At 37.4% G+C, this 14,373-nt stretch overlaps 1 protein-coding gene across 1 annotated transcript in view; it reads left to right on the top strand.

Annotated features, from left to right (window-relative positions):
* AKAP6 (A kinase (PRKA) anchor protein 6) overlaps positions 1–14,373 on the top strand; it is a 239,156-nt gene that overhangs the window by 221,035 nt on the left and 3,748 nt on the right. Inside the window, exon 13 of the mRNA XM_009993930.1 lies at positions 9,171–12,628. Coding sequence (XP_009992232.1) covers positions 9,171–12,587 — 3,417 coding nt within the window. The 3' untranslated portion in view covers positions 12,588–12,628. The remainder of the gene's footprint in view (positions 1–9,170; positions 12,629–14,373) is intronic.

Genomic DNA, 14,373 nt, shown 5'->3' on the forward strand with positions numbered 1-14,373 from the left:
CCTAACACATAGTATATAAATGCATTTAAATTTAGAAAGCAGTGAAGTTTAAGTGTTTAAAAAATGGCATTAATGATGCATAGAGCTATCTACTTGTGCTGGCAGTCCTTTCAGTCTTCCAGTCTGACACTTCCTTTTCTATCCAGCCAGCTAATTTCCTCTCTTTTGTGAGGAGTAACTGTTTTCACACTAGTGCTTACCCAGCAAGCCTCCTCATTGTTTCATGGTTAATTATCTTCTTGAGCTTCACCTTCTCGAGTGAAGGGAGAAAGACTGGGCCTCCCCACAGCTCTAATGAAAGCTAGGTTTTAGAGATGCACTGTGTGAATAAATGCAGTGTCTGATCTAGCAGCATAATAAATGAGTTCCTAAACTTTATGGAGTCACAGTTCATCCGGCAGGTTTACTGAACAATGCAGAAAGATGCTTTATTTTTAAAACCCTTTATTATATTTTAAAAGGGGCAAGAATATTGCTTCAGTGTGAAATAAAATACCATAAAGTGTTCCAAAATCTCTAAACATTGCACAAAAGGTACATGTCAAACATTCAGTTTCAGCACAAACCGAAGCTGCTGTAGAATCACATGAAAGACTTTGAGTTCTCAACTTTGAAGTTGTACATTAACAACATTTGTACTAATGTACTGTACTAATTTGTACTAATACCCCTGTCCCTCTGGGTTATTACACCACTCTGTAAACTCTGAATACACCTTGGACTTCTTGTGCCTCACCAGCACTGAAAATAGCACTTATGGATAGACTTAAATCTTTGACTTATGCTCCAATTTGAGTCCAAGTTTAAAAGTGTAACAATTAAAATAAACTCTCCTGTAACAGAAGAAAGTTGAACAATGGCAATTGTAGGTTTGTGATAATGAGGTACTACCCACTGTAATTTTATAACCCACCAAGCTAAGGCAGGCAAATATATACCTCCCATCATAACAAGGTGTAGTCGTTCATTACTTTATCTTCTTCTAAGTGAATTTCTACAAAGTATGCTTCTACTAAATCATTTCTCAGGTGACCAAACCAAAATGTGCATATAACACTGGTACTTGAGACATTGCTCAGGCATCCAGCATACTAGATTAGACTGAAAATTCCAATCCTTTTTTTACATTCAGCTTCAGGGCTGTGTTGGCATCTATTAAGTACAGAGAAAACTATAAACATCATCACAGTGATGGAGACAAGAAGAAAAATCTGGAAGAATAAGATTATCTTAGTGAAAAAGCTCTGCTTAGGGACTTCTCACACTTGAAGATGATGCCAGTGTTTCTGTTTTGCAACAGAAAAAAGCAGCACTTCTTATAGGCTCTGTGATGGCAAGGAGCAGCTGTATTGTTGTAGCCTCAAGTTGCTTACCATTTTAATTTTGATTCATCACCAGGAGAACTCTGCCACTTTTTTTTGCAACAGTGGTGTTTAATTTAACGCTTGGAAATCCACAGATAAGCAGACTGTGAAAGTACATATAATACACAGTATTCTTCTAGCCTTTGACTTCACAGTACTTGCTTATTGACTCCCCTCTAGTCAATAACCCAAATTTACAGATGGTGAATCAATGACTTCAGGAAATGCCTGAACTGAGAATACAAAGAAATTGTCTTGAAAATGTGAATAGGGCGAAAAAAGAATTTGTTCTCTTTGATAACAAGAATTGGGCTAAATTGGGTAGTCTTTCAACTACTTCATGAGGAGAAGAAACTGATGATAGAGCCAGATATTCTTCATGCAGTCCCATTATAAATAATAAAGTCTCTCAGTATACAGGAAGAATTTTTATGCAGAAATTCAAGCCTCTCTCCTCCAGCTCTCACTGAGAAAACTTTCTTCCTAGGTTTCTCATAAGGTCAAGCTCCCAAGAGCTTATGTCCTATCCTTTTGTACTTTATATCTATCTGTTTCTATGGTGATTCTCACTCTTTAGCGTTTCTCACAAACAGTAATTTCTGCTGAAACAAAGCTCTTAAAAACTCTGTGATTCTAGGTGCCCTGGTGTGCCTGTTGTAGGTTGGAGATGGCTATTGTGTCTTCTGAGTCAGTTCATAGCATCCGTTGAGTTCCTCTGGTTTAACTGAGACTTAAAGGAGTACCAGTTCCAGTGTAAATTGTACTAAATTGAAAATATTCTTAACCATTATGCAGAACCCTTAACGAATAAAAAGACAAAATAATACTGATTTTATTATGCCACTGTGACTTTGCCAGAACAATTTTTTTCATGGACATCTGAATGCAGAATATATCAATCCCATCAATACAGGTGTACCAGTGAAAAATTTGCTGAAATTCTGCAAAGCAGACAAGCACTAGGTAAACCTGCTTAAACATGGTCAGTTCCACAGATTCCCTGGCTTTGGTAATTTGTTTCATCTTAACCATAAAGAATTATCTTTGATGGGTCAAATTCTGAGACTTGGCATGAATGAACTCCCAGCAACTTGCATGGGCTTGTATCTGAGGTGGAGTGCCAAGATTTGTTCCTTTTTGAACTAGGTGTGCATGGCAACATTTTGGGTTTGGCTAAAGCTAGGAATGTTTTCATAAGAGTTTCATAAAGGGATGTTGAGTTCTTGCACAAAGAACATCATATATTCCTCTGAAGTAAAGGTGAGGCTGAAATGACATTCAAGGGCAAAAAATCCTGTCATGTAATCTCTTGACAGAAGAAAAGAAAGCTACAAAGCAGTAAGAACAACAGTCAGTAAAATATGCCATGTATCCAGGTTTTCTCATCACAAGAAAAAAAAAGATAAAAACAACACCAATTAAAAAAACCCCAAATACACAACGCAGAATATAGGTCTGGGACTGTAAACCTATTTGGATGACAATATGATTCAATAAAAAAAATGTTATAGATGTTCTTCATCTTTCTAGTAACACTTAAAGGGGTTCTCCAGCAAGAGAGAACCGGAGATATTAGAAAGCCAAATGAAGATATGGGGGCAAAAAGGGTGACCATTGCTTCCACAGGGCCTGGAAAATAATTCATGGGTACTGTGTTAGCAGGGATGCTCCAGGCATGGTGCAGGGACAAAACATGTTGAGTCCCTGCTTTTGCCTTCATCTATGATAGAAATAAGTTCCTGCAGGCCTTCTGCTAACGCAGCTCACCTCCTGTTCCAGCCTGGCTTGTCTGCACTGACGGGAGTGTGCTCAAGGGGCTGGAGCTTTTCACTCTCTTTTTGGTCATCTGGCACTGTGGGCACCTTAGCAAGAAAGTTAGAAGACCCTCATAGGACTCATGTGTAGACATGACTGGCCCCAGAACACCATCAGCCTAACACCATCAAGTGACATTTAAATAGCAGCAGAATGGTTAGAGAATGGCCAATTTATCTGACTTTTAAAAACACTTCTGCTAGTAGCAGGGACCAATAGTTTTCAGCTGGGTATCTTCTTAAAATCTTCACTGCAATTATTTCATTTTATTATTGCTTAGATGTGCACACAAAACCACTAACATGATAAAGAAATTTTAAAATCCAGATAGGAAAATCCTATCCTCTAGACTTTTGTTTCTGAGCATTATAGGTGAACTTCAGACACCATCATAAAGACAGGTGCCTGAGCAATGTCATAACCTCAGTTGTTCCCATATGGCCCAGCCTGCACTGAGAACCTTGCAGGTGACATCTGTGACTGCAGAGAGCAGAGGTCCTTCCTGCAGTACAGGAATCTGTACATAAAACCACCCATGCAGGACCCTGGCAGTACCTGTAAGTATCCTTAAAGCCTTATAGAAAAGCAGAAGCTCTGTGTGTGCAGGATTAAGCATATTACTTCATAGAGCTAGGCAATAATAATTGTAACATGCAGCAAGAGAAAGTATGAATCATAGATCTGGATCTTATTTTCTCAGGAAATAAACATGTACCTTCTTCATTTAACTGCAGTTATAACAAATATCACAAGCAGTTTCCCTAGTGATCTGTGATATAGTGTATTGCTTCCATATACTTTGAGACCATATTGTAATGTGCAGGTGCTTTCAGTATTATGCACATGGAAAATTATGCATATTCAAATTTTAGTGTTGGGAAATGGGGACAGTTTTCTTGTTGGCTATGGTATAGAGAACCCCACTTAGAAATGAACTTAAGTGAAGCAGAGGTGAAGTGAGGACTGTACACATGACTATTTTCCTCAGTAGAAGTATTTGGCATGCTTGCATTTTTCAAAAGACAAAATCATGTTTGTCTTCCTTGAATGTGCACACATTCCTGGAGATGGGGGATGGTTTTCTTTCTCTCTTTTTTTTTCCTCTGGCCCCCAAATGCTGTTAAATTTAGATGATTTGTCCACAGTAACTGAAGGATATGTTGCAGGGGAGGGAGGAACAGAGTTTGTATTTATTATTGTAAAAGCTATTTTTTTCATGTTAATTTCTTTAAAAAAATATAATGGTACGTAGGGGTTACATTACAGGCTTGTTTCACCAACACAAAGTATCTGTACTGGAGTAGCACATGCAAATGAAGCTGAAACAGAGAATCATTGTTTAATCAAATTTGATGAAAAAAACCCCAACACAAAACCACCAAAACCAAAAAGAAAACAAACCCAAAACCTATCTGTGTTTAATAAGGAAAAAAAAAAAGGAAAAAGAAGCATTTTAAAAACTTTTTCTTAAAGAGCACTGGAGTTAAGGAAAGGTCTTTATTTGATTTAATGCTTTTCCCACTAAAATAGGAATACTGTATTGAACAAAGTAGTTCAGAGTTCAAATTAAGAACAGCCAAACTCCCTAAAGCAACACTTTCAAATACCTGAGAATGATTTCAAGTTTTCAATCCTATGATTCTGTAATTTAATCATTAGACATCAGGAAGGTGTCATTACTTAGACATCAGGAAGAAAATCTTCACCATTAGGGTAGTAAGGCACTGGGATAGGTTGCCTAGGGAGGTTGTTGATGCCACCTCCCTTGAGGTGTTTAAGGCCAGGTTGGATGAGGCTTGTGCAACCTGGTGTCATGTGAGGTGTCCCTGCTCATAGCAGGGAGGTTGGAACCTGATGATCTTTCAGGTCCCTTCCAACCTTAACTATGATTCTCTAACTGAGTCTTGGCTTAATGATATTACAAACTTTCTGTGCAACAGTAAATGCTTCCTAAGTGTTGTTTATCTAGTAGTAATATTTTTAAAATAGGAATATGTATAATATTGTGCATCTTTTTGTTCTAATTGAATCTTTTGGTTTTTTCTTGCTTGGTAAAAACTGCCTTCTTTTGCTGTAAATCATGTGACCATCAGGATCTACTCTAGACATTGTGGTATTTGGTGACTTTATAACAATAAAGTCTCTCTGACCTACTTTAAGGATAACCAGTTTTAGGAAAATCACATAGACACACACATACACACGGGTATATGCATGTGTATATTTATGCACACACACTCTTCCACATATGCAAAGCAAGGTTCTAAATTCCAGGAAATGTAGTGCAATCAGTTATACCAGCTGGTATCCAAAGACTTGTTGCCAGACAGGATGGTACCTTTGCAGCAAGTTTTGTCACAGACTTCAGCATGGCCAGTACTTAAGGGTGAGTGTACAGGGCTCATCCCATTGAAATCTAAAGGTCTTTAGCACACTCAAAGCTTTTCTTTAATTGTAGTCTTACATGTGGAGATTAGTTTGTCTATCTGTGACAGACCCCTTTCTTGTTGGGTATTTGTAGTTCAAGGAGTGGTACCTTGAACCAGGCTAAGTAGAACATCCTTTGGAGTGTGTATGTGCAAAGTGTGTAGGAAGGCCACATTCATCATTAACTGAAACGGGATAAAAAACATGGTGCAGCTCTCACACGAGCAAAGTTTTCCCAACTGGAAACATCAGCAGATTTGTCTTTTTCATGTAAAAATTGTGCAATACTATACAGTTCTTTGGAATTCAAAACAAGACAGACAGGAGACGAAACAACAGCATTTTATCCCAGTGAAGTGAGCAATCTAAATTCAGCTCTGGCACCAGCTGAAACTTGTGGTGTTGTATCTCCAATCCTTCATACAATACCAACTAAAGAATCATTTTATGGAGTTTTAAATGTTCTGTTGGCCAGACATACTAGTCTATTACTATCAGGATAATTCTAATCCTCCAGCACCCTACCTATGCACTGAGTAGCCTGATAAGGAGACATCTGACATTATAAAAATAGTCTTCGGAGATTCCTGGTTTTTACCTTGATACTGCTGTCAGTGCAAACATAAGCTGGAGTGATACCATCTTCTACTCTTCACTCTAGAGCTTTATCCAAGAGTCTGTGTGGTGCTACTCTTGCCAATAACTACCACAATGCCTAAAGTGTCTTGTTCGAACAGCTTGCTAAATATTGCAAAAAAAGTAAAGGAATTATATACTCCTGCTAAAAATGCCAAAATACAAGATGTTTGTGACTTAAGCTGAGTGGTTTGTTCAAAACTTGGGAAGGGCTGCCAATGTAGCCAATAAACACTGAAGTTGTACTTCAAGGGAGATGGTGCTTAAAAGACTAGTAGTAACTAACTAGTATCAATTCAGTCAGTTCCTTGGAAAGAGAAAGCTGTGCTTGTAAAATGATTGTATCCTCATGAGAGCCTTTGGAGGTATAGCTGTGACAATCATAAAAAAAAAAATAAAATAAAATAATTAAAACACCCTTACCATCACAGCTCTGCCTGAACAACTTTTGAGTATATACCAGGCCTCAGAGAAGCATGTGCAGCTGAAGAATAAAGAATAGGATTTGAAGTAAGGAGCACTTGGTGAAGATGAATGGGCTGAGGTCACAACTCTACACGTTTTATTGTTTTAGTCCATCTGACTTGCAGAACAAGCAAGGCAGCCAAGTGCTGATTTACAGGGGGAAGGTTATCTTCCTGACCAATAAGGACCAAATGTTTTGGTTTTGAGAAACAAAATCAGATTCTATAGAACATAAAATCCTTGGAACCTGCTACTGATTTCCTGCCTTCGTGAATTTCTTTTTGCAGCTGGCAGAAGCTAAAAACAGTTAAACTGTGCAGTTTAGGAAGATTTTCGCAGAAATGTCTTCCTAGTACTAAGTACAACAGTTGTAAAATACACTGCAGAAAAAATTAGTAACTGTTGCTTACTTCTGGTTTAATCTAACAGGTTTTCAAACTAACTTAATTTTATTATTGTCATTCTCTTTCACCAGTTTTTACTGACAGGTTGGTTAAGTATAAGATAAAGGTGGGACCCCTGGGTCCAACTAAGTATCAAACAGGAGTCATTACGAAAACATGGTAAACTGGCAAATCCAAATATGGATTTCTGAACTCCATAATGTACAAAATTGCTATGATAGTCATACCTGTCTGGCAAATGGCTGTTCTCATAGGAATTTAACATTTAAGTTATCACTAGCCAATATGCCACAGGGAAAAAAAAGATGACTTGCAAATGTAGTCCATAAAAGCTTTGGGTCAGGTAGATCCACAAAGAGACTCTAACTTTCAACATTAGGCTTTACAGGTTCCCAAAATCCAAAGATTTTGACAAGAAAGAAAAAAAATTATTTGGCACCTGTACTTCTGCTACACCAGGCTTCTTTTCAAAACAGTGTGTAGGTAGTGCTTCTCCTGAGAGAATGGGAACCTGATTCATGGCTCTTACAATCAGCCTGCCAAAGTGTCCCACACACAAAAAGCAGTGCCCTTACTATTGAGCTGTTGGAGAACATCCCATGATTTCTCACAAAAGGGATGAGCATCTTTAGTTCTTACTTCAAAGAGAAAGTTCCCGGCTGAGAACAGAAGACAAAAATATGTGCCTTCCCCTGCACAATTAACCTTGGCCAAGTCTTGATGTAAGTAACTAAGTTGTGTGCAACTGCACTTCACTGGCCTACAGCCTCATTTTATCTCCTTGTATTTCAGTAACTTTTTAAGTTTGTTGTGCTGTTTGGCACGTGATCAGTGCTGTATCTGAAAAACAAAACTCGCTCCAAGAAAGCTCATGAGAGTGAGAGATCACAGTTGAAAAGTTTGCTGGAAAATGTGCTTGTTTTTCTGGATGCAGTGATCATTATTCAGCTGTTGAGATGATATAAACTAAACAATTCTACATTAGTTAACAGTTCTATTGCAAGATACATTGTATAAGTAGAGTCGTCCCTGAAGTGGATGCCTCTAAATAAATAGAAAAACAAAGTTAAATTAATTTGTGCTCAGAGAACTAGCCCCAAAATCAAGGATCACTTTGATCTCATTTTGACAAGGTTTAAGGCAAGTCAGCACTGCTGGCCATTTTACACATCACATTTGAGTGAGAAAAGTTGTCAAGGAGTTAGCTCTCTCTATCACATATTTCTCAAAGGAATAATTCCAGATACCATGTGTTCTAAGCCCAGAATAGTAGATATTACTGGAAAATAATATTGATATTATATTACAGTACATTACAAAAGTATTTTAAAAAAAACAAACTAAATTTACTTTAATTATTTATTAGCCCTCTCCCAAAGAAAGGTGTCAGCACAGACAATATTTGAAAATAATGTAATATTTTATTAGACTGATTGATTGTACTTACAACTGATGATATTAACCTTCATTATTCTGCCTTACTGGCCATTAGTACTGCCTTTATTATCAAGTAAAGACTAAACAGAAATGGTAAAAAAAATTAATCAAGTTGTGATTTCCAGTGTGTTCATTCTGTTGTTTTAAGGTTCACAACACAGAAGTTTCCTATAAGCAATTAAAAAATCTTTTAATAAATATTTATATCTTAACTTTTAAAACTTAAACAGGCTAAGAGACATTCCTGTATATGCAACATAATAAAGTGCTAACTGCATGGTTTTCACTAATACACTCGCCCCTATGTGATCCATCAGAACAGTTAAAGCTTTTTCCTTATACAATTACTAATTACAATTAGTCTGTAGTAAAGAAAAGTAAAATTTCTGTATTATGTTTTGACAGCGAATTAGAAAAAAAAACAAACCCTAAGAAAACTATGAAATCACACAATATTCAATAGGTTCCATTTTAATTTATTATTTTAATGGTTCACAAATTATAACAAAATTAAGTCTATTACTGATCATTGTTCCAAAAATGAACTCTACTCCCATAAATCAGTGGAAGCATATGTAAAGTGCAGCTGTATATATTTTTAATCTTTGCCTTTTTTTTGCAGGAGCCTCTGAACGTTATTGATCCGAGTCTGATGGATCTAAATGGTCCAAGCGAAGATGCACTAGAATGGGATGAAACTGACATAAGTAATAAGCTGATCAGTATTCATGAAGACTTAAGTGATCCTGATCAGGAACTCAAGAAGGAGGATCTAAGCCAGAAACCCACTTCAGGTGGACACAGTGATAACAATGTGAACGAAGGTGAAATCAGTGATCATGGAAGTCGTCTTTACTGTCCTAGCATTACTTCTCCCCCAAATCCTCACATCTATCAGGTCTATAGTCTTCATAATATTGAATTATCAGAAAAAAAAGACATGCTTTTTTTGAATAAAACATCCAAACTCTCCAATGTAACAGAGTCTAACATTTTAAACAAAAGTCTTAGCAAAGACTCATCATTTTCATCTACCAAATCCCTGCCAGACCTAATAGGGGGGACTACGTTGGCCAAACCATATAAATATATGTATCAGAGTGGAAACATAAGCAGGCATTCTGAGAGCGAGAGTGGGATAGTGAGTGAATGTGATACAGAAACTACAAATAACTCAGAAATTTTTTTGCTAAATGATATTGAAAGTACTCAGAGTAATCCTGAGATTGGGCACACAGAAACTCAAGTGGATGATATAGTTGATGTAATAAAACAAAAAATAAAGCAAGATGAAGAAGATCAGGCTAGTCTCTCAGATGATTTCCAGTTGGCACCTTCTGAATGTTGTGGAAGTGAAAATGATGAGGATTTGGACATTACTATGTGTAACCCTGTTTGTCTAGAAGAATTGAAAGGAAAACATGATGTGTTTACATTTTATGATTACTCATATCTTCAAGGCTCCAAATTCAAATTACCAATGATAATGAAACAATCACAAATTGAAAAAACACATACACAGGGCAGTTTGTTTCATGACTTTTGTTTTGATAAAGTACCTGGTAAATCTGAACATAAGCCTGGAGAGTCACAACTGGATGAGTTTATTCATGACCATACTCTGGCAAGCGTCCCTGGAGAATCAGATCCCAATTCCTGTAAATCTGCAGAAACTGTAAGAAAAATAACTGCTACAGAGAGCACAAGACAGGTTTCAACTTTATCTCGTAGTTCTTCATTGGAATCCCTGTCTGTAGTAGGTGATTTTTTTGGCTCAGGTATTTTTAAAAGTGGAGATGGTCTTCAGCGAAGCACCTCTTTGGAGAGCTGGCTGACTTCCTACAAAAGTAACGAAGATCTTTTTAGTCATCATGGCTCAGGAGACATAAGTGCAAGCAGTGATTCTGTTGGAGAGCTCAGCAAAAGGACATTAGATCTTTTGAATCGCTTGGAAAACATCCAGAGTCCTTTAGATCAGAAGATAAAGCGCAGCATCTCTGATATAACACTGCAAAGTAGCTCTCAAAAAATGTCTTTTACTGGACAGCTCTCTCTAGATGTTGCATCCTCAATCAATGAAGATTCAGCAGCTTCCCTCACTGAACTCAGCAGCAGTGAGGATCTTTCTCTCTGCTCTGAAGACATTGTACTGCACAGAAATAAAATGCCAGATTCAAACGCATCATTTAGAAAACATCTTAATAGATCTGTAGCTGATGAGAGCGATGTCAATGTCAGCATGATTGTTAATGTCTCATGCACTTCTGCTTGTACTGATGATGAAGATGACAGTGATTTGCTTTCAAGTTCCACCCTTACCTTAACTGAGGAAGAGCTAGGTATCAAAGATGAAGATGATGATTCCAGTATAGCAACTGATGAGGATATTTATGAAGAATGCAATTTAATTTCAGGACTTGATTATATAAAAAATGAGCTCCAAACTTGGATTAGACCAAAATTTTCTTTGTCAAGGGAGAAGAGAAAAAGTAACCTCAGTGATGAAATTCAGCGCAGTAAAGTTAGTAACGAGACATCAAAAGCCACAGATACATTGAGCATTGAAACACTACTGAATGGTTCAGTTCAGAAAATATCAGAAAATAATGGCAATAGTAAGAATGTTCTACGTGATCGTGAAAAAGGGACGAAGAGTCATCTGATGAAAGATCTCTCTCAAGTTGTGAAGGATCAGCTTGTGGATGATATGGAGAATGGCAATGTTGAAAATACTCTTGACAGTCAAAAGGAAGGTCTTGTTAGATCATCATCAACACCCAAAAGTCTTGCATCACTTGATGTTAGAGAAGCTGAAAATGAATATTGTATCTGTGAAGCATTTACAGACAGCTCAGATGATTCACATATGGATGGCAAGGAGACTGCTAGGTTAGCACATGGATCCCAAAACCCTCCAAAAGAATGTCAAAGTCATCTTCAGCCTGATTGCCACTGTGTTGCTTCTTCTCCTGCTAAAAAGCCTTGTCTTGAATCTTCCTCAGATATTAACTGTATAGACATACAAGATACAGCTTTACAAACATCCTTACCTCATGGTCAACAACATCAAATAAGCATTGCTGAAAAATCTCCTGAATGCTGTACAGCCTTGAAATCTAATGAAGTAGAATGCAATTCTTCCACTGATGGTCCTGATCTATGTTGTAACTGTGAATCTGCTGCTTTTGATAAAAGAAGCATGGAAGATGGCTCAGTACACAATTTTGTGAAGGAAATAATAGACATGGCATCAACAGCTTTGAAAAGTAAGTCACAACCTGAATGTGAGTCATCTGCTCCAGCTTCATTAGCACAGATCAAGGAAAAAGTGTTAGAACACTCTCACAGACCCATTCAGCTAAGAAAAGGGGACTTCTATTCTTATCTTTCACTTTCTTCTCATGATAGTGACTGTGGAGAGGTCATAAAATACATAGAGGAAAAGAGCAGCACTCCTGTGCCACTGGACTTCACAGATGAGAGAGAAAATATTGAATGCTTTTTTGAAGCCTGTCCTGAGGAAGAAAGGGTTGAGCAGCAGCAACCAATTTCTAACAGGACTCCTGAAGCACGAGTTGAGCAGCAGCAACCTATTTCTAACACTATTTCTGAAGCATCTCCAGAGTCACTTGGTGAAGAGACTCCAGAGTCATTAGAAGTCAAAACTTCATCTGAAAATAGGGATTTATCTTTCTTATGTGACAATGACCATGATATAAACAATCAGAACAAAAAAAGTGCATCCAATTATTTGAAAAACGCTGCTGATAATTTGCTGATTTTGGATGGGCAAACTGAAGGTTTGGAAGAGAATTCTCCAGAGTTTAGCATTAAAAAGAGTAGTACAGGAAAATCACCTAGAACTGAAGAGCTCAAAGGATGTGTTGCTGCTTCTGAAGAGGCTTCAGCTATAGAGATTCACTTAGAGCCTGGCTGTTCACAAAGAAATGAAGTTTTGAATCAGAATAGTAAAACTCTTACTTGTGAAGAAAATCTCCTGAATCTCCATAAGGAGAGACATATAAATATGCACAGATAGAATGCAAACCTCTCCAGATACGTACATTATCTTAAAAACAGGTATGTACTCTATAAGTTGCACATTCTTTTTTTTCTTTTTTTTTTTTTTTTTTTTTTACATTTATTTGCCTTTTTTATGTTTTATGATAGTGCTATGGCATTTGTTTTGATTACACTATAATTCCAATTTACATGCCACTGGTCAACAAATGCAGTAAATACTAACTGCTTCTTGCCCTTTGGCTTTGCATTAACTGGAGCTGCTCTCTTCTGGAACAAAACTGCTATCTTGCAGAACTCGGGAATTCTTCAAAAGTAGTATTTCTGTATCAGCCTCCTCTTCCCTCCTCAACTGAGCTGTGGAACCAGAAACCAGCTCTACTCATTGAACCCCTTCTCCACAGTCAACTGCCTTATGAGATGTTCAAAAGCACTTGAAAAAGTTGAACTTCTGGTTTTGCAAGAACTGTGAGTGACTAGTGGGTTGGAGTTCTACAGTATTTCTAAACAAGCCATGAAGAATGGCTAAGCAGACTGGAGAACAAATAGAGAGATAATAAGTCATCCCTTGATGTCAGTTTGCCACGATTTAAGTCCAGTAATCATTGCAACATTATTAAGGAGTATATATTGATATACTCAGAATAAAGACCTGAATACCAAAGCAGATGGAAACTGATAGCCAAACAGCAGCACTGGAAGCTTTGGTTCTATTTTGTGTGAAGCATTTTGAAACATAAGTAAGATGGTGGAACCTGATACGAAAAAGTCGCTCTGATCTCTTCCAAAGTTTGAAAGTGGTTCAGATCTGGAATTTCTATGCTCACGTAAATATTTAACAATAACTCCACATTTAATGACAAAAGAAGATCTACAAAGTAACTTCTGGATCAGATCCTAGCATGTGGCACTGCTGCTTTAAGTCTCACTAGTTGTTTGGGGACCTAAAAGCCAGTATAGCTATGTGAGAATGCTGTTAGTCTTTGCAAACACTCCTCCAGTAGACCAGAGCCAGCATGGCACCTCCAAACGCCACTCCAATTGCAAGTGCTGCTGCTTTCCAGAAGCTGTAGCAAGGGAATTTCCAATAAGACACAAGGCGCAGGTTGCTCCAGGAAGTTCTGTAATCTTCATCCTCGGAAATTTTCAAAATTCAAGTGGATGTGGCCCTGAATAATCTGATCTACCTTTGAAAATAGCCTTCCTTTGAGCAGGAGGTTGGACCAAATGACATTCAAATTTCCCTCCAACCTAAGTTATTCTATGGTTCCATGATGTTGCCAGGAGAAAAGGCTGTTACTCATCACTGCCCATGAAAACCACTAGTGCTCTCCTATTGCCGATCACATAGGTGTAGCAGAGGTCCTGGGCCTATTTATACAAAATAGACTGCTTTGCTGCTATTAGATATCTAACTTCTGTATTTTCTGATTTTGCTATATCTTTACTATGCTTTGGGCTTTGCTTTTTCACATATTGGTGGTTTACCCAACATTCACACATCCACATATTTATAAATATGTCTAGCTAAGTCTTTAGGTTATGACAGCAGTACTCTACAGCTTGCCACCATCTCTTTCAATTCTTATCTAGTTGAATAATGCATTATCTTGGAACCATCACAGCAAAGAGGATATTTATTGAATGGCTTTGAAATGGGCTATCATGACCTGTTGATTGCCAATTAGGTTAATACTTAAACACATCCAAACAACTGGAAAATTACAAAACTCATAGATACTGGTACAAGAATACAAGAACTGCATTAAAAGGATTATGTGTATTTGGTTGCCTCTATTTGGAAA

The sequence above is a fragment of the Chaetura pelagica genome, unplaced genomic scaffold (assembly GCF_000747805.2).
Source record: "Chaetura pelagica isolate M959 unplaced genomic scaffold, ChaPel_1.0 scaffold11, whole genome shotgun sequence".
NCBI classification, from domain to species: domain Eukaryota; kingdom Metazoa; phylum Chordata; class Aves; order Apodiformes; family Apodidae; genus Chaetura; species Chaetura pelagica.